The sequence below is a fragment of the Lagopus muta genome, chromosome 22 (assembly GCF_023343835.1).
Source record: "Lagopus muta isolate bLagMut1 chromosome 22, bLagMut1 primary, whole genome shotgun sequence".
In the NCBI taxonomy this organism is placed as follows: domain Eukaryota; kingdom Metazoa; phylum Chordata; class Aves; order Galliformes; family Phasianidae; genus Lagopus; species Lagopus muta.
In genome coordinates, this window is record NC_064454.1 from 1,176,114 (window position 1) to 1,200,560 (window position 24,447).

Consider the following 24,447-nt stretch of genomic DNA (forward strand, 5'->3'; position numbering starts at 1 on the left):
CAAGTGGCCGCCAGGACCGACAAACGCAAACCTTACATAAGGAAGGAACCGGAGCCGCTCCGCTCCCTTACCTTCCCGACGTGCTCCGGCGGCAGCGCCCGCCCGGCTCCGCGCAGCCCGGGGCTCCCGCGGCTCTCACTGCAGCCGGCGCGGATCGGAGCGGAGGTTCGGAGCTCACCGCCCCCGAGATCCTTCAGGCCCCTCCCCGGCACGGCGCCCCGCCGCCCGGCTCCACCTCCCCAGGTGCCTCCTTCCACCCGCAGCCGGGGACGGAGCGCAGAGGGACGCGACTCTGTTCGGGCAGCGCTCCTGACGGCCCCGATCGCGTCCCTTCCCCTCCCAACCTCCGTTATCGAGACGGGTTTGCCCACAGCTTTCCCATTCCTCGCACGGAGCTAAACTGCGCTTCACAGTACAGAGGGTACAGAGAACTCCGGGCTAAGGTCAAAGGCCTGCTAACGGCTGCTATGGGACGCCTGTTCACCCCCCCGCGCCCGGGCGGAGCCTTCCCCAGGAGCCAGCACGGATCTGCTGCCCAACCCGGGCACGGCCGGACCGGACCTGAGCACCGGGAGCTTCGCTTCTCTCCCGACCGCAGCGCTAAGGAAGCAGCGCTCCTTCCTACCCGCGTGGCTGCGAACCAACACGCTTTGTGACCGCGCCGATCTGATCACTGAGAAAATAAATAAATAAATAAAATATTTCTGTTCCGAATTCTGCTCAGGTCTGTTGTTTAAAACCAAAGCCAAACGACACAGAGCGTTTTGCCGTGACCTCATTTATAGCCTGATTTCCAATCCTGGCTGTATCAGCACCCCCAGCCCCGAGCAGAAGGCACAGGGCAGTGGGGACAAAACCTGGCAGGGCTGAGCCCCGCAGCCCCGCTGCTCTCCGCTGAATGGCATTACCTGCATCTGCTTGAGGAATTAATGCCGTGCAATGTTGAGCCACGCTGACCCCCAGTGCCTCAGTTCACTTCATCAATCCATCTCAGAACCGTGGGCTCACTGGGTCAGTTGGGCAACCTCAGGGTCAGGAGATTAAAGAGGAATCTGCTTCTCTGTATGCAGATATGCATCAGGAGGTGAAACACTTCTTTCGCTGTTCAAATGTGTTATTTTCAGAATTGCTTGCTGACTCATATCTCCTAACAACGCTTTTCTCCAGCTACTTACTCAGTATTTATTGCTGGATCATTTTGCTTGGACTGTGACCACATCACATTTCTTTTTTCCTTAGCAGCCAACCGTGACTGCTGGAATCCGGCTGTGTGTGTGCCCAGGTACAGCCACTGCACATACAGAACCCACATCCTGCTACCAGGAACGTTCTTCCTATCAAACCCACTGATAACCATCACTACAATCCCAACACAAACAGCAAACGGATGCAGAAGAAGCAACGCTATCCAAAATTCACAGGCAGAAGGCACACACAGCAATTCAGAACAGAAAATCAGCCCGCACAGGGCTGCAGAGCAGTCATACAGATGCTCAAAACTGACAGCAAAACGAGTCTGCTTCTTTGTTTTTTTTTACTATAGGACCCAACACATCTGAGTGCATTGTGACATTCATTCACAAAGGTATAAAAAAAAAAGCAGTTAGGAATGACACAGAACAAGTGGGGAAGAGAGGACTTTCACTCACCTTCCCTTTAGCAAAAGCAAGTTCCCATGAGAACAGGTCAAAGAATTTGATGCAAGCTTTCTGCTGCAGTTACAGGATGCAGTGCTGAAGAAGAATGAGCACGACACCGACACGAGTTCTTAAATGAAATCCTGCAGATGAAACTTCAGATCAGCAGAGTCTTCCAGAGTAATCATAGACACAAGCTGAAAGGGGGCAAATCCTAAAGGCCAGAGCAATGCTGAGATCTCTGCTGTGCTGCAGCTTAAGGTCGCTGCTGGGGGGAGGGAGGGAGGGAGAGCAGAGAGGAAGGAGGGATGGCAGGGCACGGCGCACAGCAGAAGCTTGTAAGCAGAGGTTTGATGTGAGCATCGCTGTGACCCTGTGCCACTGCCAGGAGAGGTCAGAGCCACCGGCTAGGGCTGAAGCCACCTGGAGAGCTTTCTGTTGTGGCTCAACAACTTGGCTCCTGCACTCATCCAATTAGTCAGGAATGATTCACAATTATGCATGGAAAAGGAGAGCGGAACCGACCACCTTTCTGCCAGGAATTCAGAGCTCTTAGCACAAACACAGAGCTTTGCTCAAGCCAACTATTCGTAGAGCCGAGTCCCGCTCTGACAGAGCTTGTGAGAAAGCCTCATTTTAAAATAACAAGAACTTCCAACTGGAACACATGGAGAGCAGTGAGAAGGAGCACAGAGCACTGGGCACGGCCGCCCCAGCACCACCTCCTGCAAATACCTTCAGTTCCATGAGAGAAGCACTAACGCAGTGCTTTCATGTTACTGACAGGATACACAGACTGTGCACTGATTCATACACCACCATTATTGCTTTCCTTTTCCAGCTCAGACACCCCAAGAAACACCAGGCTCACCACACATCCACCCCTTGAATACTGGGAGCTCAAAGCTACCAGCTATGGGTCCCAGAGAGCCTGCAGTGATCTCACCCAGAAGAAACGGCACAGAGGGAGTGCAGAAATCACAGAACCACAGAATGGCCAGGGTTGGAAGGGACCTCAAGGATCACGAATCTCCAACCTCCCTGCCACATGCAGGGCCACCAACCTCCCCATTTAAAACTAGAATCAATCAATCCGCATCTTCCTTCTCCCCATGCTGGGGTGTGTAGAACTCGCTCCCTGAGCACAGGGCTGCTACCTTTTTCTTCCTTACAGCACGACCGGCTACGCCAGGAAAAACACGAGCGTGGATCTGGCCCAGGTTGGACACAGAGGCCTCATTCACTGCTGTCCCACACCTGTGCTGTCACTGTGCCACGAGGTGCAGAGCAATCAGCCCTCTGCTCACCACGCACGTGACTGCACAGGCAATGCTCACGGGAGATAAAGCGCTTGCTTTGCACACATGGCTGTTTGTTTCTGCAATGACAAAGGTTCTCTGGTGTGGGGGTTGGGAGGGAAGGAGAGGACGGGCAGGGCTTGGAGCTGACCTAGAAATTCAGCTAAAAAGGCAAAAAAAAAGAAATGCTGTGAATGAAACAGACAAAACCAAACTGCATCCATCTCCCCACCTCAGGTCCCCAGAACGTGCAGATGCCCTTTTGGTGTAGCACAGGCTTCTCCTGCAGCTCTTTCCCCACACCGCAGAGCCTTTTGTAACACCCAAACCCTCTGTTCTCCTGGAGGGAAACCATCACATCCAGAGAAGAAGAGAATTTCAATCAGTTCACTCACAAACACCAGATAACCATCATGACAAAACCAACAAAAATCTCTTTTTTTCCAGCCTGCCAACACCACATCAACTGCAAACATTACCAAAGACTCCAGACAGACTCTGTGGGTAAGAAGCACATCCGTGGGTGCCTACAAACACTGCCCAAATGTGGGAGTTCTGCTTCCTACCACTGCCACAAACAGCTGCACCAGTCAAGGATTAAAGGATTAAGGAGGAAAAAACACTGACTTCCTAATGCTGTGTGTCCCCAGGAATTTATCTGCAACACTTAACATTCTTGCTCATCCCTCGCTTATGAGCTAGCCTGGGGTTTATAGATTGCATTTATGTGGTCAGTATTTCAGGTTTGCCACCGGAGGCTGAATTCAAAACCAAGTTACAGATAAAAGGATGTTCTCACAGTCACAGTCTGCAGAAAAAAATACCTGATATTCATTCACTTTTAGGACTTTGTTTCAGTTGATTCCCCCAAAAGGGGCAGAAGAGATGCTGCAGGAGCAGGCAGACAGCTGCCCTCGAAATGCAAACTACCTGCAAAATACTGCTAAGTAAATTCGTCTTTTAAAGTAAGCATCCAACAAACCACTCATTACAGAAGTGAAATAAGGCCTTAAAGCCTGGTTAAAAAGCAGTTCTTCCTTTGGTGACTCTAGAAGACAGCAATGGAAGAAGAGATGTAGATTTCAGCACTGGGACATCAGGAGCAGCTTTGCACATAGGAGCCACAAGAAGACTGGTAGTTGAAGTACAAAAAGTTGTTTTCTGCTCTCTCTGTGCAATCATGGATGCATTAAGAGCATTTACAGTGCCATAAAACTCCAGTATTTAACCACATTTCTTTTCTCTCTCATTCAAGCAAGTTCTTTCCTCCAGAACATGGTCTAAAATGAAGCAGTCTTTCTTAGCAATGTCTGCGTGCAGAATCAGTGATGTGATAAGGTCATGAAAAACAGCAAAAAAGGTGAGGTCAGATGAGATGAGCCAAGAAAACACCTGAATTCCCAGAGAAGTGGGGCTGCTGAGGATGCAGGCGGATGCAGGAATAGGGCTGCCTCAGCAATGACCACAGCACACATCCAGCCTTCAGTTCTGGTACAAACACACGTGTGTTATATAAACACACTGCTGCAATCAGTTTTCACATTGAAAACAGAGCTTTTAAAAATACACAGAATAGATCACAACTGAGTTTGGCCAATGCTGGAGGATGAATCACAGAGGGTTAAACACAACTGCAGCCTGCACACCTTTGGCAGGGCTGGGAGCTGCAGGCAGAGCTCCTTTAAGAGATGCTGTTGGTTTCTAAGTGCATCTCCTCCTCCAGTGCTCAGGAAGAAGCATCGCCCACCCTGTGCTCTCCAGCAGAACAGCAGCTGGAGCCCTGCATCCCCGTTACCATGGTAACACAGCCCCATCTCCATGCCAACGGGCTGGAAGTGTGTACACAGGGAAAGGACATATGCATCTCTACATGCACGCATATATATTGGTTCTTTTTAATATAGATAGGCACACACACAGTATTTGCATATCCAATTTTAAGACTGATTTACGACATCCCAGCAACACCCCAGAAGGAGCTGTGCGTGTAAGTGAGAGCTCAATGGCAAAACAGGACATTTGCAGGCACAGCAATAGGTTATTGCTGGGAGCCTCACATCAGCACTGGCAGGGCCTAAAAAGAGGCTGAGAAGCAGTTGCTTTGTTTCCCTGCTGTGTTCTGCCTTATGTCCAAAGTTTTACAAAGGCACGTGTCAGACTGAGCTCTGTTTCGGATTCTTGGATATCCTTCAGAGCATCAGTGCCACTGCCTGGTGTGTGCAGGGGGAAGAAAGGGAACAGAGAGATGGAAACAAGGGGGAAACCAGGAAGAAAGAAACTTATGGCTTTGGAAATCCATTGGGATCCAGGAATTCCCCACCCAGCATGTCCCAGCTCAGGAGCAACACACCAGGCATGCCTGAACTCTGCACAAGGCCCACCCTGCTGAGCAGCACAGCCAAACCTCTGCTTTGTTTGCAGTCCTTGCAGTGCCTGCTAAGCATGTGTTTATGGTTAAGCACTTTGTTGAGTCAGAAATGGGGCTGGAAGCTGTAGCGTGTCTTTATATAAACAGACAACGCTGATCCATTAGCAGCAATAATTAAAAATACCTCACAAATTTGTTAATTTGTTGTGCACATAAATGGTTTTCTTACATATTCAGCTTTCCTCTGTTTCTCACAGAGCTAAAGCAGACAGCTGCTTTATCTTACATTCCATCCCCTGCATTCACTGCCTAAGATGCAACGTTTTCCTCTTGTCAGTGGTTTTTCCCCCCCCAAAATCACTCACTGCACACAAGGCAGACTCAGCCTTTGCTGCCCCAGGCGTGAGCTTCATGTTTGGATGGAATGCAGAAGACACAAAGCCCAGGAAATGTCATCTCCCCCCAGATCAGAGCAGTGATGCGATGCTGGCACTGCCCTGCTGAGGTCCCTTCCCAGCTGCTCAGGGGAACCACCAGCACACTGCACACTGCACTGCTGACCTTTCATCCGCAAACCTTTGTCCTCTCACTCCATAGGAGCTGAGAAAACACGATTTCATCAAGGATTGGTCCTTAGGTTTGTCAGTGCTGACAGCAGTGTTCTGTCCTCTGACCATGGACTGCTTTAGGAGCCCTGAGTGTGTTGTGTGTTTGCTCCCTGTCTGCTTCCACCCTGCAAACAGCACCTGCATTGCCTCAGTAACATTTTCATTTGATCTAGCTTTATTGAAACAGTTTGTTTACTGAAGGTTAACGAGAATGGTACTAATTAGGTACATTTTCTTTCCATATTTTCCTTATAAAAACACTAATTAAGACATTATGCACTCACCAGTGTCAAATGGCTGTTCAGCCCTGCCATCTGCAGCACGTCCCATCTATTTGCACCTTATTCTTCTCCATCTTTTAAATAAACACCCCTTCACATACCCTTGATTTCATATAATAAGAGCACATCTCCTTGTTAAATCTGAATTAAATGAATGGATCAGAGAAGAACTTGAAAAACATCCCTCCACAAACGTGGGCAGAGCTGTTGAGCCCATTGACTCCATTGCCCAGAGCAGGATGGAGGATGGGTGAGAACTATCCCTGAGTTTTTAAAAACACTCTTTTTGGAAAAAAGTTGCCTTCTTACCCCCCATTTCTTCACTTGAGCTCAAACTGACAACTGCAGCTGTGCTCCAATGGGAACAAGATGCTCCCCACCAGCAAGCATGCTTACAGACCAACAGCAATGCCAGCACCTCCAGGCATGGGGCAAAGTGCATGGATGAGGTGAAGCACAGTTGGTGGTTTTAAATACTGTCAGACTACACATATCCACAGTTATGAGATAGAATGGGGTGAGACAGACAGCTGAGACACACTGCCTGGCAGAGCTATGTGTGCAAAGCAGTGAGCAGGGAAAGCACGAGCACACAGACACTGCTGCAGAGAGGCAGCCAGAGCTGGGCAGAGATGGAAAAGAAGAGGAAATGCAGCAGCCACAACCCACGGGCAATTCCCAAAAGTACAGTTAGGACTTGCACAGCCCATGGAAAGACTTATTTGAGAAGCAGTTTGCACTTCAGCACAGCGCTCCTCTCCCTTTGCTGCCTTTTGTTTCCATTTGAACTTCTGTCATTATTGGTACTGGATTGAAGACCATTGCAATGTTTTATGGTTCCATTAAAATGTTGCCCTCATCACTTCTGCAAATCAAAACCTCTTTCTGTAAATAACAGTAAAAACACAGGGCAGGAAGTTCTTTGCTTTCCATCTGCTTTTCATTACATTACTCAATGCAGCCAAATCTATGGACAATTAAACAGCACGAGCAGTCCTACATTTGTGAAGTCCTTTAAGGCAAAGAGCTTTATGCTGCAGATATAACACGTCTTGGAAGCTCTGCACACCAAACTTTGATTAAAGAAAATAAAGTTTGGATGCTGATAAGCATGCCTTATCAACCCCACATCTACAACTTATCATTAATTCTGGATGAAAGACCCTGACAATGTTAGGGAAGGTCAAAAGCTCCAAGTGGTTCCCTTTAGGAAAGCCTCTATTCAAGGGAAAAAGCCAATCTAATGTTTAAAATGTATCTAAATGGAGGAAATTTAGTTTATGTGGATACTAAAGTGCATGGAAAATATCCCATATATGCATAAGCTGCAGATTAAAAGGCATTAAATGCATCGGGCGAGCAAAAAGCAAGCTCTGCATCTTCCTAGCAGTGCAGTTCCTTGGCAGACCCAGCTGCACACTTTGCAGCAATGCTTCTCAAGCACCTCATTGCTGCCCTGTGCCTCCCTCCTGCCCATACTGACACAGCAGCTGTGGGAACCCAGAGCAGCAAACTGAAACTCTCTCCTCCTCCCTGATGTTCTCACCCCTTCTGTCCCTCACACATCATTTTTTCCCTCATGTCCTCCAGTTCTGCAACACAACATTCAATGTGCTTAACCACGGGAGGAGGACTGCTCCAAACTCCTTCCAACTGCCTCCAGTCCCAACTTCTGCAGCAACCAAGGGAGAGTTGGAGCCATCTGCTTCCATCACACAGTGCACTGACATCCAAGGTGGAAAGAAAACAGGGAGTGCAACGCTGCAGTGATACAGTAACACTGATTCTATGTGCAAAGGAAGGGCAGGGGAGGATTACAGAAACAGCTGCAACATTTGCTCTAGCAGTCCATGCATGTGAAGCCTTCTCACTGTGCTGCTTCTGCCTTTAATTGCACGCCTGGAATGACTGCCAGGGAAGGGCAGCAGGGACAGCCTCGTGGCTTGGCAATATCTCATCATATTACCTTTAATAGGATTCAGGCTTTTGTTATAACTTTGTAGCAAACATTTCCCTGGACTGACAGAGGAAATCCACCCCCCAGTGTGTTGTTAAAGCCAAAGAGAATTTATTAATCCATGCTACTTCATTATCTCTCATTAAAGCATAGCAAGAATCTACTCACTAGCAGTTCATGACGTTTAATTGCCTGAGCCATATTTAACAATAAACACTCGCTTATGATTGTTTCTATCAGCTCAGCCTGTACATAAAGGCTTCCTCATCCACCATGCTGCAGCTGGCAGAGCACAGAGCAGGGGCTGAGCACAGTGCATGGAGCTCAGCATCCAACAGAAGGAGGTACTGCCCTTAGGGAATGACCACCTGCTGCACTGCCTCCAACTGCCAGTGATCTCTGACACTGATCCCAGCAAATACATTTGCACGCTCCCACGAATAACAAAAGCTGCCAAAATGATTTCCCTGAACTGGAGAATGCAGATGAATGCAGCAGGCTGATAATATAGGGTGCTCACGACTTCTTACCATTGAACCTGAAAGCTCCCAAGTCCTAACACAAGACCTGATAAAATGCATTTCCTGCAGTAAAAATCAGACCTTGCAATTGCATCCGTTTGCAGCATATATAACCAGCAATCTCGTAAGATAAGACCATCATTAAAATAAAGAAAACAGATGAACCCTCGTTAAGCAGCTCTCCAGCTCAACATGCCTGCTGCAAAACGTTTTGGGACAGATCAGCAATTTCAAACTGCTTCTCATCATACAGAAGATAAACACACACATAAACACTTGTGCGTAAGAAACTGGAGGAGTAAAACAAAAGCTTCAGCACCAGTAAATTCTATGGACATCCCAGCACCTATACCTGTAACCACTTCCAACGTGCACTAGGACAACAGGAGGAGGGCAGCTTACAGCTCCTACTTATTTTCCCTTCCATCAGCAGAGCCTGTGGTTGGTTTGCCTGTACTTGACACAGAACCAAAGGGTGGTAGGAGTGGATGGAGCTGTATACCCAGAACAGAGGCAATGAGGATCCCAATTCTGTTCTAGCTGATTCCCTCCAACACACTCCAAAGAGAAAGCAGCTTGCAAAACCTGATTAATCTATTCCATCTAAATCAGCAGAAGCATTTTTGGACCACCGGTGTGTTCCTTATAGAAAACCACAAACACGAATGTAAAACACCAAGAGCTGGGAAGCTGCATGGATTGCTGCAGGAATCTTATGTTCTCACGTGCCCAAAGTCTTTCAGACCATGCAAGAGATCAACACTGCTACTACCATACAAAACATTGTAAGATATTTAGCAGTGGGTACCATTGAGAGAGGAAGAACCTGCAGATGGTCAACACAGAGAAAGAGCAGCAATGGAACGCACAGAGGATGATCAACACTGAGTGTGACACAGGGTGTACAAAGGAGATGTTAAACATGGAAGACATGAGAAAAGACTCCATTTCACTTCACTGCACCTTAAAATGCAACATACATACCTGGCTTTGGCACCGAATTGGTGACAGACTGAGGAACTTTGTCGTTAATTAGTTCAACACACTCACTAGGGAAAAATCCAACCTGTGGCAAGAACAAAAAGAGAGGCAGAGTACTGAATGCAGTGTTTCTAAGATCTGAAGTGTTCAACCCACAACCACATAACATTTTCTTTGGGATGTGCTTTCCTGATGCCCCACAACCTCATCCAACACAAACCAGACTGTATAAGAGCCATCATTCTTCAAAACGCTGCAGTCAGAAAGTCCACAAACCAAATAATTGTTCTGTTCTCTATGTTTGTACACAGGACAGAGATGGTCAACTTCTGTGCATGGGGCAGGGAGAGGACAGTATGACTTAGAGCCCTACACCAAAGGGGAACTGAAGGGAAAGACTTCAGCTGAGCTCCCTGTGTGTGCAATGAAATCTAATGATGAAGCAGGTTGTTCAGCTCTTAGCATCTCATTCATCTGTACTCAAATCTCACCAACACCTGATCTTTTTCCACTCTCACAACAGTATATTCACCAGCACTTTGACACTGTATTCCTTTACAAAACTGCGGTAAATATTTTTGCATGTCTGTGTAGTGCCATTGCAGAAAAATGCATATTGTTCTATAGTAAAATAGGGAGAAAGTGCTTTATACAAAGTGTTTCTGAGTGTCCTAATTGCGTGTGCACAACCTGATGAAGGTGGGTAATTGATATTCCTGAAGCATTCAAATCAAGTACATTTAAGCATCTTGTTAGACAGCTTAGATGTGGTTTTTGGTTAGAATGAATTCCACCTTAGAATTGAGAAGAGGTTTAGTAACATCTCCACGGAGTAAAATGAGTTATTCTGCAAATAACAAAAGAGTAATTTGACTAGAAATAAACTCAGCTATTTCTAGAAGGAGCAGCACGGTGCAGCAGAACAACCTCCAACAGCAGCAGGACTCCAGGTCTCACATCGCTCCTGGGCAGCAACACTTCTGTCCTTCTCTCCAGCCTTTCTTCTCTTTGGATCATGGCACACACAGAAGAGTGCTGGCTGGAGGTAGGAGCTCAGCCAGCAGCAGCATCTCCTGCCCCAGGTGAACTGAAAGCATCATCTCAGCCCTGCAGCCACGCTTTGCTCCAGTGCTGCAACAACGCATGGAAGGAGCCTGGCAGAGGGCTCTCCCCATTGAGCCATCTTGTACAACTCCCTCCTGTCCCCAGGCAGAAAGGAACTTTTTCTTACTCTGAAGTGATTTTCACCAGTAAGCTCCCAGTCAACCAGCAGCAGCGCCATGCATGCTGTGCCCAGGTGAAGAGCTCAGCCTGGGAGACTGTTCCTAGTTCTCCCTGGAGATGTGGAGAAAAATGCTGATTGGCAAATATGCAAGAAGTTCTGCTATTTAAACAAATTTCATCATGTGTATTTTAAATCACTGCTCTACAGCTGAGAGTCTCTCTAAGAAATTTCCCATGCAAGAGATGCAAGGGACAATTTTTAGGTTAGGAAGAATAGAGATGTGGTGTGATGTCTTTCCTGTTTCTTGGTGCAATACAAAATGCCAACCATGGCTTTTGAAATGAAACATGGCTGGGATGGCTGTGTCACTGCTCTGAGATATCTCTAAAGCCTTCCCAAATATAACATGACTCTTGCTTCTACACCCCATTTTTTGCCATGTTCAGAACCAACAATTGTAATGAACAATGCTAAGGGAAAGAATTCTGGCTTCTCTCAGCACTTGCAAACTCTCTGACATGAACTTCCTGCTAACAGAGCTGACAGCTTGCATTTTTTTGACTTATTTATCCTGACATTTCTTAATGATCCTCAAGAGATCATCTGCAGGGTCATCACCTATGACTTCTGCCTCATTCCCACCCACTTAAATGATGCTGCTTCTCCCTGCATGGAAAGTTCTTCATGATCTTGTATAAATACATGAGTTAAGTCCAAGAGTTAATCTCAGCAGATGTAGCAAGGCGCTGTTGGTGCTGGGGCCAGGATTAAAGGATTTGGCAACGTACGAAAATTAATAGCAAGGATAACATATATTTAGATAAATACAAGGTCATGTGAAGGTTAAAAAATCACTCACGCCTGAACCAAGGGAGGAAAACACACTGCTGCTGTGTGCACACATTTCTACAGCAGCTTCCACATCATTTCTTTGCACAGACTTTGCTAAAGCTGGAAGATGCCGGAGGTTTTATGGGAAAGACAAAATAACAGTAACCACTGTCAGTGGTGGAGGAGGGGATTCCAATGAATGGGAACGTATCAGCAACATAAATGTCAAATAAAATATTGTTTGAGACACTTTGATTGCATTTTGGTCTTGACAGAGGCTAAAGCACAGATTAAATTTAATTCAGTTTTTTTTTCTGTTAGTTGTAAATCATAAAGGGTTCCAAAAGCACACGATCTACTGCTGGTTGCACACATTCTTGTGCATCATTTCGTGCCACCTCCAGCAGCTGGGCAGCTTCCTGCTGTGCAGTAATGCAACTAATGAAGCCATACCCCAAAGACAGAATTATTAAGAACATCAAAAGGCAGTTGTGCATCAGAAGAGGGCCTGTCTCTGATGATTCAGCTATCTGACACTGATTGAAAAGACAAAGCATGAAGGAAAAGAAGAAGAGAACAAAGAGGGCTGGGAGGCTGTTACAGTGGAGGTGGCCGTAATTTAGGTAACAATCTTACAATGAAAGCAGTGACTCACTGAGGACATTTGAAAAGAAAAAAGCTAGAGGAAAAACATCTTAAAAATGATTGTACTTTAACCAGGGAAAATGATAAAAGAGCCAAACGGGTTGTTTTGTTCCGTGCAGGATTAAGTACTTTGCAATGCAGTCCTTAGATCAGATACTGGGGGAAAGGTGCCTGCAACTGCAACAGGAAACAAACAGAAGGACAAATTCCCAAGGAGTCATTTGGGCTGGCAAAGCACAAACCACCCTTCATACTGAATCAAAGCTGCGCTTCAAATGGAGCATATCTGCACCCTGCCAGGTCTGATTTCTCTGGACACCTGTAGGCAAAAAGTTCATCGATGGTCAAAGCTTTCCAGGTCAGGATGAGGGATCTGGGAGCACACCAAACGGTGTGCAAATAAAGCAATAAAAGCCTTATTATATTCTGAGGGAAGGACAGCTCTGGCAGCCAGCTCCAACGCTCCTGGAAGGACCTCTCATTGCCTGGGATTCCACTCAGATCGTCTTCTTCTGGTGTGTGCCTCCCCCACACATGAGGTGATTTTACCCCCATTATCCATCCAGACTCACGTCCTGTTAATGTGCTTTCCGTTAAAAATATGCATCATCAAAATAGAGAAAAGAAAACACCAAGGTGGAGGTAAGACAAATCTGAAAGATGCTGCATATGATGGCCCATGGCTCCTTGCAGATGACTGCACTCCCACTGAGCTGCACTCCTGCAGCTTTCTGTTACACATTTTCCATCCTGCAGTGTGAATCTGCCATGCAAAGGCCACCACCTGAAATGCTTCCCAAATACTTCCATCACAGACCAGACTGCTACAGGATATTCCAAAAACTGGAACCCACCAACCACAGGTCGTCCTACATTTCCTCCTTGTGACACCCCTGCCAGAAGCACAGCCACCTGTGCTATTGACAGCCTGCTTAGAGATAACAGGAGACAGTGCTCAGAGCCTCACCTGAGGAGCTCCACACCACCAGCCATGCACTGGTGTGCATTTCACAGGCTGCATTTCACAGGCTGCATGACATTACAAGCAAGTCTTTGCTCCCTGCAGCACAGATGATGTCAGAACCTCAACAATCTGGCAAGAAGGACTTTGTTGATTTATTTTATCAATTAAAATGACTGGCTCAGCAGATTGTGATCATTTTTACAATGGCTGTTGCTCCTAAATGGGAGCAGAATTGTTTACCTGGAATCAACTCTGTAGAAGTCGCACAGTTTTATCAGTTCTTTTGTATATTACAGAACAAAATCCTTCCCCTAAGTCCCCATTTTTAAAGCATTAATTGATGGCACTGAACTGCAATACATCCCTAGGCCAGGTGCATCAACGCCAGAGAAATATTCCCCATCCTTCTGAATTCTCTTGGTGCACATCGGCTCATACACACATCACAGTGGATTTCTGTTTTCTCTTACCAATTCACTCAAGAGTTAAATACAGCGTAGTCTGATCACTGCAAGCAGTACTAGAGCACTTCACTAATCATTAAGTCAGAGCAGCTTGGACATCTTAGTGAGATATTATCAGAACACCCATGCCAGATATAAAGACACCAAAAGCTGTATCTATCTCAGGTGCTCTCTAATGAGACAGGAACACAGCTCTGGATGTAACATCCCATTCAGATGGGATCCAACTGCACGCAGCCCTGGTATTAATGACAGCAGAACCACAACTCAGTCTGGCACTGAAAAGTCCATCTCAGTACACCAAGAGGGCTTTCTAGGCCCAAACATACAAGTGTAGTCAGTTCTGGCCCCCCCCCAGCAGGAACTCAAAATCCCACCTACTCAGAGGAGCAACAGAACAAATGTTCCTTCCTGCTTGGAAGGAGCTGAAAATCCTGCAGTGTGAGGAGACAAAGTCAGTTCCCCCGCTTTCAGCAGCTTTGGGACTTTGTTCTGCAAATTAAGGCTTTTTCTTTTAATTATTCTTAATAAGCAGTTCCACTGAACAGAATAACAACTCTGTGGAAGGAAAGCACCATTTCAACTCAGAAGTTTTGGTACCTAAGTCACAGATAAGTTGCAAACTGAGTCCAAATCTCTCTGCTGGCATTTACAGAGAGCAGCAACGTTAATGCTTTCTAATAAATGGAGGCATGAAAGCACACACTAGTTGGCTCGTCCAAGTCAGTGGCAGTCTGACCAGCTGCCTTTGTCTGAGCCCTTTCCATCCTGCCTGAGCTAGTTTTAGATAGTGGAAAGAATGGTATAACCTGAGTAACTGTCAGCTGTCTCAGACAGGGCTCAGTAAAAGCTCCCCTAACATCAGGCCAGCAGCATCAGAGTCACAGCTGTCCCTGCTCTGCACAGTTGGTGAGGAGACAATTTCCTACAAAGACCATATTTCAGCTCTAGCCCAAGCCTAGAGCAAAAGGAAAACAAAGTCTTCTTACACCAACACAGGGGAAGTGTTTATGCTCGTAATCCTGTGCAGGCAGAGCAGCTCTAAGCTGGGACTTCTGACTTTATTTAAGGTGTGCTATCAAGGCTGAAGCTTGTGCCTACCTGAAATCCGTGCTTGCCCCTCCACCAGGTGGTCAACTCCTTTGGTGGCATATCAATAACAGACACAATGTCTCCCACCTGCAAGAGATTGGCAACATCAGCACAGCCAGGAGGAAAGCACAGTTCAAAGGGCAGCATTCATCTGCGCTGCAAAAACTGTGAAATTTGTGAGCAATTGCACCAACGCAGCTCTGAAGGCATTTGCCTTTGTAAAACTGAAGCTGGAAGTAGAACTGCAATCCCAATGCTTATATTAATACAGAGACACCAACAAAGTACCTGCATCATGCACTGCATGCATCTGAACTGGAAGATGACAGACCCACATGTCTTTCTGATTAGCTCCGTTCTTTGGCATGCAGGAACGATGGCCTTGATTTTGAATACAAACAAAGCCCTGGCAGCAATAGACTCTCACTACTATTTTTACTTCCTGCTGAGAAATGTGATCACAAAAAAGCTCCTTTGGGCAGTAACTGTTTTCCTTCACGCTTTTTTGCATGACACAGTGAATGCTCCATTGATAATGCCATGGTACACAGAGCAAAACACACTGCTTTGGGATAGTAGAGCCAGGAACCCAAAGATTGCATGGCCCACTCCTCTGGGCTTTGCCTCCAAGCAGCTCCTGCTCTGCATCAGAACAGCTATGGATTATTGCCTGTCTCCCCAGTACCAAAATTTTGACAATCTGGTTCTTCACTTTTCATGGGAGGAGAAGTTTTTAAAAACTTTAGAATAGGAATATAGGCTAAATAGAACTGGCCTATGAATAATTCATTTGGCTTGTATCCATGTAGACATGTCCTGAATGGATTTAATGCACACTGTTGAGTGCAGGTTCTGCTGCTACTCAGAGACCAGGCTAGAATACTTGGCAGTAATCAAAAGATACAAATGCCAAGTAAAGCTATATTTTATAGATGACTCAACTCCTCACTGTACCCAACCCACTGCAAGTCTAATATTGAACCGAATCTTCTAAGCTTCACCTCATCAAACACTGCAGGTTGCCCAAGGAGGCTGTGGATGCCCCATCCCTGCAGGCATTGAAGGCCAGGCTGGATGTGGCTTTGGGCAGCCTGGGCTGCTGGTTGTGACCCTGCACATAGTAGGGAGTTCAAACTAGATGATCATTGCAGTCCTTTTCAATCCAGGCCATTCTATGATTCCAAAGGTGTCTGAGTGTATTCCTGATGCGTTCACACATTGCACTGTACTTGACAACAAGGAATGCCACTGCTTTTAACTACTTACCTCAAAGGAGAGCTCATCCGGTGCCTGGGCAATGTATCTCTTAATAACATGGGCAGCAGCAATAGCTGGAATGTTAATAGAGGACTCCTCATGGACCAGCAGGTGGTTCCCCTTGTTATCAATCTGAAACAAAGAAAGCAGGCGGCTGTGAGGCAGCTGAGGACAGGAGAGGAAGCATTTTATTGGTGCTCATACATGGCTGAGATTTCAAGCTGATTCACAGAGACAGCACAGCTTGGGGCCCCCCAGAGCAGAGCAGCACGGAGAGGCATCACAGAGCAGAGTAAACAGAAAGAAAGGGGAAGAGCAATTCATGGAGTGCATTTCAGAAGGTCGTACATCCCCTCCATCCATTTAAGGACAAAAACACTGTATCTGTGCATCTCTGTGTACAAACAGTAGCAAGACAGTGGATGCTTACACCTCCCTTTAACACTTGGTTGTATTGTTTTTCTCTTAAGTGTTTAAAATGACAATACAAGAATGACCACAGAAATTCCCTGCAAAGGAACAAATGCTCAAGAAGTGCAGAATAGGAGGGGGTGACACTTCCAGTTTTCACCCACCCTTTTATTTCTTGTTATTTTCAGAAAGCACGGCTGCATCCCCTGCTGCTATCAAAATTCCCAGATTTTTGTGCTCATGTAAAATTTTGCAAGAATCTCAGTTAATTGAAAAGGTTATTCTAGGGAATTCAAACTGCACTGCAGCAATTCCAGTGGCATTTGCTGCCATTTCTACTTCCACTGGGTTGCTCTAAAGGCTATCACAGTTTCAGTTTTATCTCTAATTTTCCTCCCTTCATGCTGAGGTTTCCAAGATTTGTTTCATCCCAAAGGATTTCATGGAGAGGAGCACATCTGCAGGGAAAGCTGCAGGAAATGCACTGGGCCCTTATCATGAGCACTTAATAACGAATTGCAAGTCTAATCCCAGTTGTTTCTGTTCCTGGTGTGCAAGGAGTATCAGCAGGCAATGCAGACACATACACCCCCACCCAGACTGATCAGCAATGGCACTGATGCACACAGGTGGCACTGCCCACCCCCTGAGCCCCATTCTCTCCTGCACTCTTGGCCCAAGAATGTTGATTGTTTAAGATGGTAGAAGGCTGTTAAGAGGGAAACCAAAGTTACAGCTGCAATTCACAAGATGCAAACAGTGCCACTGCAAGCACAAAGCAAGCTCTGCTGAGCAGTTCAACCAACAGTGATGGCAAACGGGAGCAGATCATATTTATTGTTTCTGCAGCTATAGCAAGGGGGAAAGAAAGAGGAGAAACAGCAGAAATGAGACAGCCCCAAAAAGGAATGCAAGCTGTCCATTTCCTGTAACCCATTCCTTGGAGACCTCATGGACAGGACTGAGATGGTGGTTGGCTGACACAACCCTTGGTTCATCAAAAGTGCCACCTTCCTTTACTTTGAGAAAATGAGAACGACACCTTTGGGTTATAAAACCCGAGCAGGATAGGACAAATCCTTTGCATGTTTATAATGCCTGATCTGATTCTTTTTGTACTACACCTTTCGTGGCCATCCAGACACCTGTAGTGAGGAAATTAAGCTTTTAGGACTGCTTTTCAGTGATAGATCTGGAAGGTTTATCTCTCTCTTGAAAGGCAGGAGAGCACACCTGCGGCTCACTCTGCTGGCTAAAGTCAGGGAACAAAGAACAACCAGAGCTTCATTCTGTACCTCCATCCATGTCAGGGCAGGCCCACAGTTGATCTTATTGCATGCGATGGCCGAGAGACGGGACAGGTAAGCCATCAGCGTGTGGGTGACAAGCTGCAATAGAAAAGAAACACATAGAGTTATCACACTACAGCTTTGAGAGACTCCTTCAGAATTACCATTAGTTACCTGTTGGCATAGGCCAGTGTTACAGGAATAATATTCACTTTCACAAAAAAATCTGCCATTAGGAGTAGAGCACACCGTACTCAGGATTGCAGTGACTACATGAAAAAAAGTGTCTAAAGCTGCAGCTCCCTATGAAGGCAATGGGATTTTGATATAAGATACGTAGATTTTTAGTAATTTCTCCTGTAAAAATACCCTGAATTTACAGCCCTCCTCTCATCATGAATTTCACACGTGCACAAATCACTGATCTCATAAAAGAGAAGCCAGTGAGGTCTTCCCAAAGCTTCCCTGCCAGTGTTATGAAGCAGAATTACAGCGCAGAGTTTGTAGGACTGTTTGAAGTAGTTCTCCTCAAACATCTGTTCAAACGTGGTCAATTCCAAACAGAAATGAGCACGGGACACCACGCAGCTGCAGGACGACATTCCACAAAGCAGAAGAGCTGCTCAGCATCCTCTGTGCTCACAGACAGGATGCAGACCTTCAGCCTCACGGCATAAAGTACACACTGAATGCATTTGATTAGCTGCACAAATGAAGATTTAAGAGGAAGGAGTGATTACAATATAATTAATTTTTAAAAATGCAGGAATTCATTATCCTGAGTATTGCTGCTTCTGTTCAATTTAAGAGACCAGTAACTTTAAATTCTCTTCAGAAAGAACTTGCATGAAATCAAAGCAACCAATAAATCACATTATCTGCTGAGCAATAGAAGAGCATTATTGACCCTCTGTACCGAATGGCAGAAGCCCCATAGTCTGCAGCAGGGGACTGATTTCAACCATTGTGTGCAGTTCTAAAGCAATCAATCCTCACCCAGTTGGCACCGAAAGAACACAGACACTGATTTACAGATCCTGGATAGATTCTGCTTTGAACGCTCAGAACGGCTTCAATTTTCTCATCTCCCATTTCAGACAGGCAACATTCCCCTTCTGACAGAGCATGTCAGGGTCGGTCCATGGCCGTGCTTGATGGTAGGGGGCAAACACACAAGCACAGGGCCCAGAGACAAGTGACCTGTGAAATGAAGCAACGGGGCCCTGCCTGTAACTGGGATACAGGCTCTTCCCACAGCCAGACTGCAGCCCAACAGAGGCGGTTTTGTCATGCTCTGCTGGCTCAAATAACCCTCTGTGGCCACGCACTGCATTGTGTCTCTCTCCTTGTCTTTCAAAATGATGCAGTCAAGATGCACCTGCTACTTCCCAGCAAATTATTTCGGACGTGAATGAATCCCCCAGTTATCCACAGCAGAGAAGCTGAAGGATTCCAATTCTCAGCACGCGACGTCTGTGTGACAACAAATGAAAAACCTCTTGCTCACGCTTTAAAGACAATTTAAATGTGACACTAATGCAAATGTACTTAAAAAGATAAGTGATCAGTGATCCTGAGGCTATAAATACAATCCAGCATTTCAGTGCTGTGGCTGCAGAGCAGCATCACCCCCTAGGAACGTTGACTGTGTTAAGTCAGCAAATATCCACAGCACTGGGGAAGCTTCCCAAGGCAAACCAGCATCCACTGACAGCACAGCCTCCTTCTGGATGCTCCCCACAGCTGCACATTGATAGGTAAGAACTCGCCGGCCGTTTCCCTTTAAAGCCATTGAAATTAAAGGCTGGAAATGATGCCCTGCTCTCATTCCCTGAGCTGGTAACTTACCTCTGGGCTGTCCCTCAGCACGTCGGAGCGGGGCAGCTCTGCGAGCTGGGAGAAACGCCGATCATAAATGCAGAGGTGGAGATGCTTGTCAAGAACACGGAAATCCTCGTAGCTGCGCTTCACGATCCAACTCTTCCCCTGCACAGAGAGAACGGCCCCATGCGGTTACAGACCCACCAGGGCTGCTGGGATGAGGAAAGTAATGATCCTGGCAGAAGTAGCAGACAGCTCTGGAGATCCCGCTTTGCAAAGCATTTGGAAGAGCTGGAAGTACCTTAGCGATATTTACATGTGTTAATTTGCATTGTGAGTGCTCTTCTAATTACACACCAGTGGGTCTGCACGTGGCCCAGAGGTTGTGGGACCCAGCAAAGCTGTTAACGGCCCCATCTGATGGGTTTTTGTAGCATTTTTGTGAACAAGGTGTCTTTGCACAAACGTAAATTACAAAATGGTTGTATAAACAGCTTGATATCAGACCCTGCACCAGGTGAAGAACATGCAAACGAGGATCTGAAGGCAGCACTGGGGCTTGCAACGTTTCTGTAGGTGCCTCAGGCAAATCTTCAGCTGACTTTAAGGGGAAAAAATCTATGAAGAATAACAACACTATGTGAAAATTCACTCCTGAGTGCCTATCATTTCCCCAATTAAAACCATTGACAAGATGCACACTGCTCGAGGGGACAAGGAAAGGGCCATGGCAGCGCAGCATGATTTACCCTGCAAAGCTTTTAATATCTAATGACTATTTCTAAATGCTTCACGGCCTATTGTGATCAATTAAAAAAAACCATAATAATGCAGCAGTTTGCGGGTCAGAGCTCTTTACGAATGGTTAATCCTCCAGTGCAGCCCAGAAGATGATGCTATTTCTGTTTTACAGACATGGACTCTGAATCAGTGGCCATGGACATCCACAAACCTCCCCTCTTTCTATTCCAAGCACTTCTTCAATCTTTCTTTTCCAGAAACAATGGTGTGGACATATTGAAAAAGAAGATATCCCTGTTTCCCATAGAGGCTTCACAGCCATGGAAAGGACAAGGGCAGCAGCAGAGCCAACAGCCCAGCCCTGCAGCACAGCACTGAAGATGTCAGACAGAGGATCCATGCGCTCTAAGTTCCACAAACACCAACCAAAAGCATTGCTTTTCTACTAACAGCCAAAGCTTGTAGAGAAATTGTAAACACAGAGCCCTTAATCCAGTGCAATGGCTATTTTCCTCCAAATTAATGTAATTCCGGATTGTGTCCTATACCCATAAACTCTGCTTTCAATACTATAAGAAGTGATTTCTATTTCACAAGCTTTCAGAGGGAGTATCTGTACAACACAAACTCCTCCTAATTTCTATAAGTCACTTCACTTTTAGTCTATAGGAAAAAAAAATAACAAAAACCAACCCAAAACAGGACTGCAAGTTCTGCCATCTTTTTTTTTTGCAAGTAAGTGCTTTTGCTCTGTTGGTAAGTCGCCAGCATGACCTTCAGCTGAGAGTGGTTTGGGCACCAGTGTAGCAAATAGCAGACTGAGAAATCCCTGCAATCTGCTCTTTGCTTCTGCCCTACCCAGACATCTCAGCACAACCTCCTATGCTGCCCACGAAAAAAAAACCAAACCTATTTATCAAATAATTCTGTAATTCACAACATTTTGATGGTAAATGTTGGACTGTGGAAACACAGCCTTGCTGTCATCTATGAAGCCAGCAGGAGTTAAATGCAGAGGACAGGACAGGGGGTCAGGCAGTGGGGCAGGGCATGCAGAGCAGCCTGCACTGCCAGCGCTCTGCTCATGTGCCACAAGATGCATCCATCCCCTGCCCAACACAGAGCAAAGCTGCTGGCAGTGACGAGATGCTGAGTAACCAGCAGGGACAGCTTACCTCCCGCAGCAGAGCTCCTGGCCCCTTTTCTCTCCCACAGGTTCCTCTCGTGCTGCACAACCCCTGTCACAGTGTGAGCCTGGTGCAGGAAGGTAACCCAGAACCCCTGCTCCTTTTCCTTCCAGCTGCAGCAGCTCCACAGCTGCTAAGCAACAGCTGAGCTCACCGTGCAAGCTGCAGCCTGCAGGCAGGGGAGCTGCATGTGGGGAGACAGAACTGCTGCAGCCCAGCGCCCAACACAGCCTCGACTTCAGGCTCTCGTGCATGAGGGTCACAAGAGTCTCACAGGAATGGGACTCCTTCCATCCCACCCAAAAGGACGGTGCCTATGGTGTGCTGGGAGGGAACACGGTTTCAGGAAGGAAAACCACACATTTCTACCCAGCAGAAAGTTACCCAGCATCCTAAATATATTTCCCAGTGACCCACAGCTTAAAATCCATCATAAATAAATTAAAAAGTGTTCGTACAAAAGCTCTGAACTGTTCTAACAGTGGAGCGAAACAAAGTTTGTGCAGATTTGGAGCCTGAATTATACACGTTTAAGCAAAAATAAGATGGCCATATTTATAAGGGATGCAATTACTGTACAGGAAGGAACCAATGCAGCAATCCAGAACAGAACTGGTCCATGCTCAGTGCTTCCCCACAACCCTCCAATGCGAAAACTGTAGATCTTGCTCCCATTTCCTGAAAATTCTCAGGTTTCAGAAAGGTCTCTTTTTTTAATATAGAAGGTTAATAACACAGCAGAATCAAGAAAGCAACTGTTAATTCAGCTCTGCGTTGCCAACCTCATGTTTGCAGCTAAGTGTTTCACAGCAAAGCTAAGCACTGCTGATGCCTTGAGCAGAGAGCATCCAAGAAGCAGAAATGGCTTCTTCCTATTTTATTTCCATATTCAAACCAATGGATGCCCACCATCTAATTTCCAGTTGCAGTTGCAAGGCTTACTGATGGCCCAGATGCAGACAAGCATGTGATATCCCATTAACTCCAATAGGATGCGAGGATAGGGGTGAAGCTAAACACACAGACAAGTGATTTTCTGAATTCAGGCTTTCAGTTACAAACTGGGTATGACACATTTCACAAAGACAAAAAATCAAGTCCCAAATGAAGATGTCAGTAATGCCAAAAAAGGAGCCATCACTATGTTTAAAGGGAAAAAACCTGACTGCTGACTTTGACATAGAAACACACAAAACCTCTCGAACAAAACCAAAGGTTTCTTCTGGAATTTCATTATACAGAAACATTCACAATGACAGTTACGGAATTTCTCACAAAATGGAAAACTTTGGTTCATTTCTTCCCTTATTACAGTCTGATCTTCCATTCTCTCCTGCTCTTTCAGGCTGTGTAGGACTAAATGCATCATGAAAGACTGGCGAGACTTCAGAATCTTGCACAGAGCTCCTGATTTTCTCCCATAATCAAAGCAAGAAGTGTCATGCTAGAAAAATGATTCGAAATTACCCAACTGATGATTTAAATTCCATGGAGCCAGAGATTGGAACCTTCCATTAGTAAAACCACCACTCTGAGATCACAGATGGGAAAAGGCTACATGGGCTGCACCTCGCAGGATACAGAGGGACAAAGATTCTGAAGCACAGCTCCACAAGCAGCACTTATAGCTTTGCTGCTCAAACAGCCCAAGGAGGATGACATGCAGCCAAGAGAAGTCTCCATGCTCCTCAAACAGCCCAGCTGGTGATGCTCCCTGCTCCCCTGTCCCAGCACTGAAGGGCACAGCATTTCCTCTCCTCCACACCTGTGATGTGATTCATTTAAAAACCTGATACACCCAAGTTTTATGATACATTTACAGATATGCTGTCCCTACTGTGCAAGGGAAAGTAAAGGACTGTTTCCAGCTGAAAGTGTTTAAGTCTGCCCACACACCCTTCCCTTTTGTCTATCAATGCATCTTCCAGGCAGACAGGGTGAAACACTGAGCTCCAGCACGCACAGCCTTCCTGTCCCACGGCCTGAGCCTGTTTTCTCTGCAGCACCTACAATTTATTTATGTTAAGGCAGGAGCAGACCTTTCTCTTCTGGTTCAAATGCTCCATTCCTGAGAGAAATCACACAGACGCTCCCATGAACCTCACCCGTCCACGTGGAGACTGAGAGCAGAGAATGAGATGAAAGAGCATGGCAAAAGTCACTGCAGTTTGACCCTGCAGAAAGGGAACACCACGTATTGAATAGCTGGGAAAGAGCCAGCACCCACCAGAAGGGTTCAACTCGGCCGTGCGGTGACTTTTACAGCTGTCTGCTCTCGGGCTCTCTGTGTTATTCCAGCTTGACCCTAAAGCCTTTTCCTTTTTTTTTTTTCACTTTTTAATATGAGTCACACTGGAAAATGGCTTTAGAAATTCAGTCAAAACAGAAAGCAAGACTGATCAAATCCGTTCTGAGCTGGTGCTGTAGGTGGCTTTATCCGAGCTCAACACCATCTACCAGATTGTCTTGGGTGATTTCACACCTTCCAGCACTATTATTACAACCTTAGGAAAATGATGAACTTTAAAATGTAAAGGAAGTTTGTGCTAAGGCAACATGAAGCTGCTTTACTTCTGAATGAAAGCATTCACCCAGCAGTAGCCTGAGGCTCCTCAGCTCACACACCGCCAGGTTCCCCTCCAACCCAGGCAGGGATGCTCAACTCATTGCTCCCAGTGCTGCCCCTCAACAGGAGCTCCCATATTTATCTGGTGAATGCTTCATAGCCTTCTTCCACAAATGAAATCAATCTCTTTCAGCACTAATTATCCATTAATTGCAAACAGCAGGGGAAAAAAAAAAAAGGTATTTCAATGGAAATCAGTGCAGCTCTCCTCCCTTAAATATTGCACTTCCTTGTGCTCTCTGA

General features: G+C 46.2%; 1 protein-coding gene across 7 annotated transcripts in view; it reads right to left on the reverse strand.

The window, feature by feature from the left end:
- Positions 1-24,447, reverse strand: part of ARHGAP32 (Rho GTPase activating protein 32) — a 172,941-nt gene that overhangs the window by 34,726 nt on the left and 113,768 nt on the right. For 6 of the 7 annotated variants that reach the window (XM_048968625.1, XM_048968630.1, XM_048968626.1 and 3 more), the window contains 5 exons: positions 19,678-19,815; positions 17,836-17,928; positions 16,139-16,261; positions 14,882-14,959; positions 9,655-9,736 (listed from right to left, as the gene is read on the reverse strand). In XM_048968625.1, the coding sequence (XP_048824582.1) occupies positions 9,655-9,736; positions 14,882-14,959; positions 16,139-16,261; positions 17,836-17,928; positions 19,678-19,815 (514 nt within the window). Of the gene's footprint in view, positions 1-71; positions 696-9,654; positions 9,737-14,881; positions 14,960-16,138; positions 16,262-17,835; positions 17,929-19,677; positions 19,816-24,447 lie in introns of those variants that run through there. The other variant, XM_048968632.1, reaches the window with a different exon arrangement.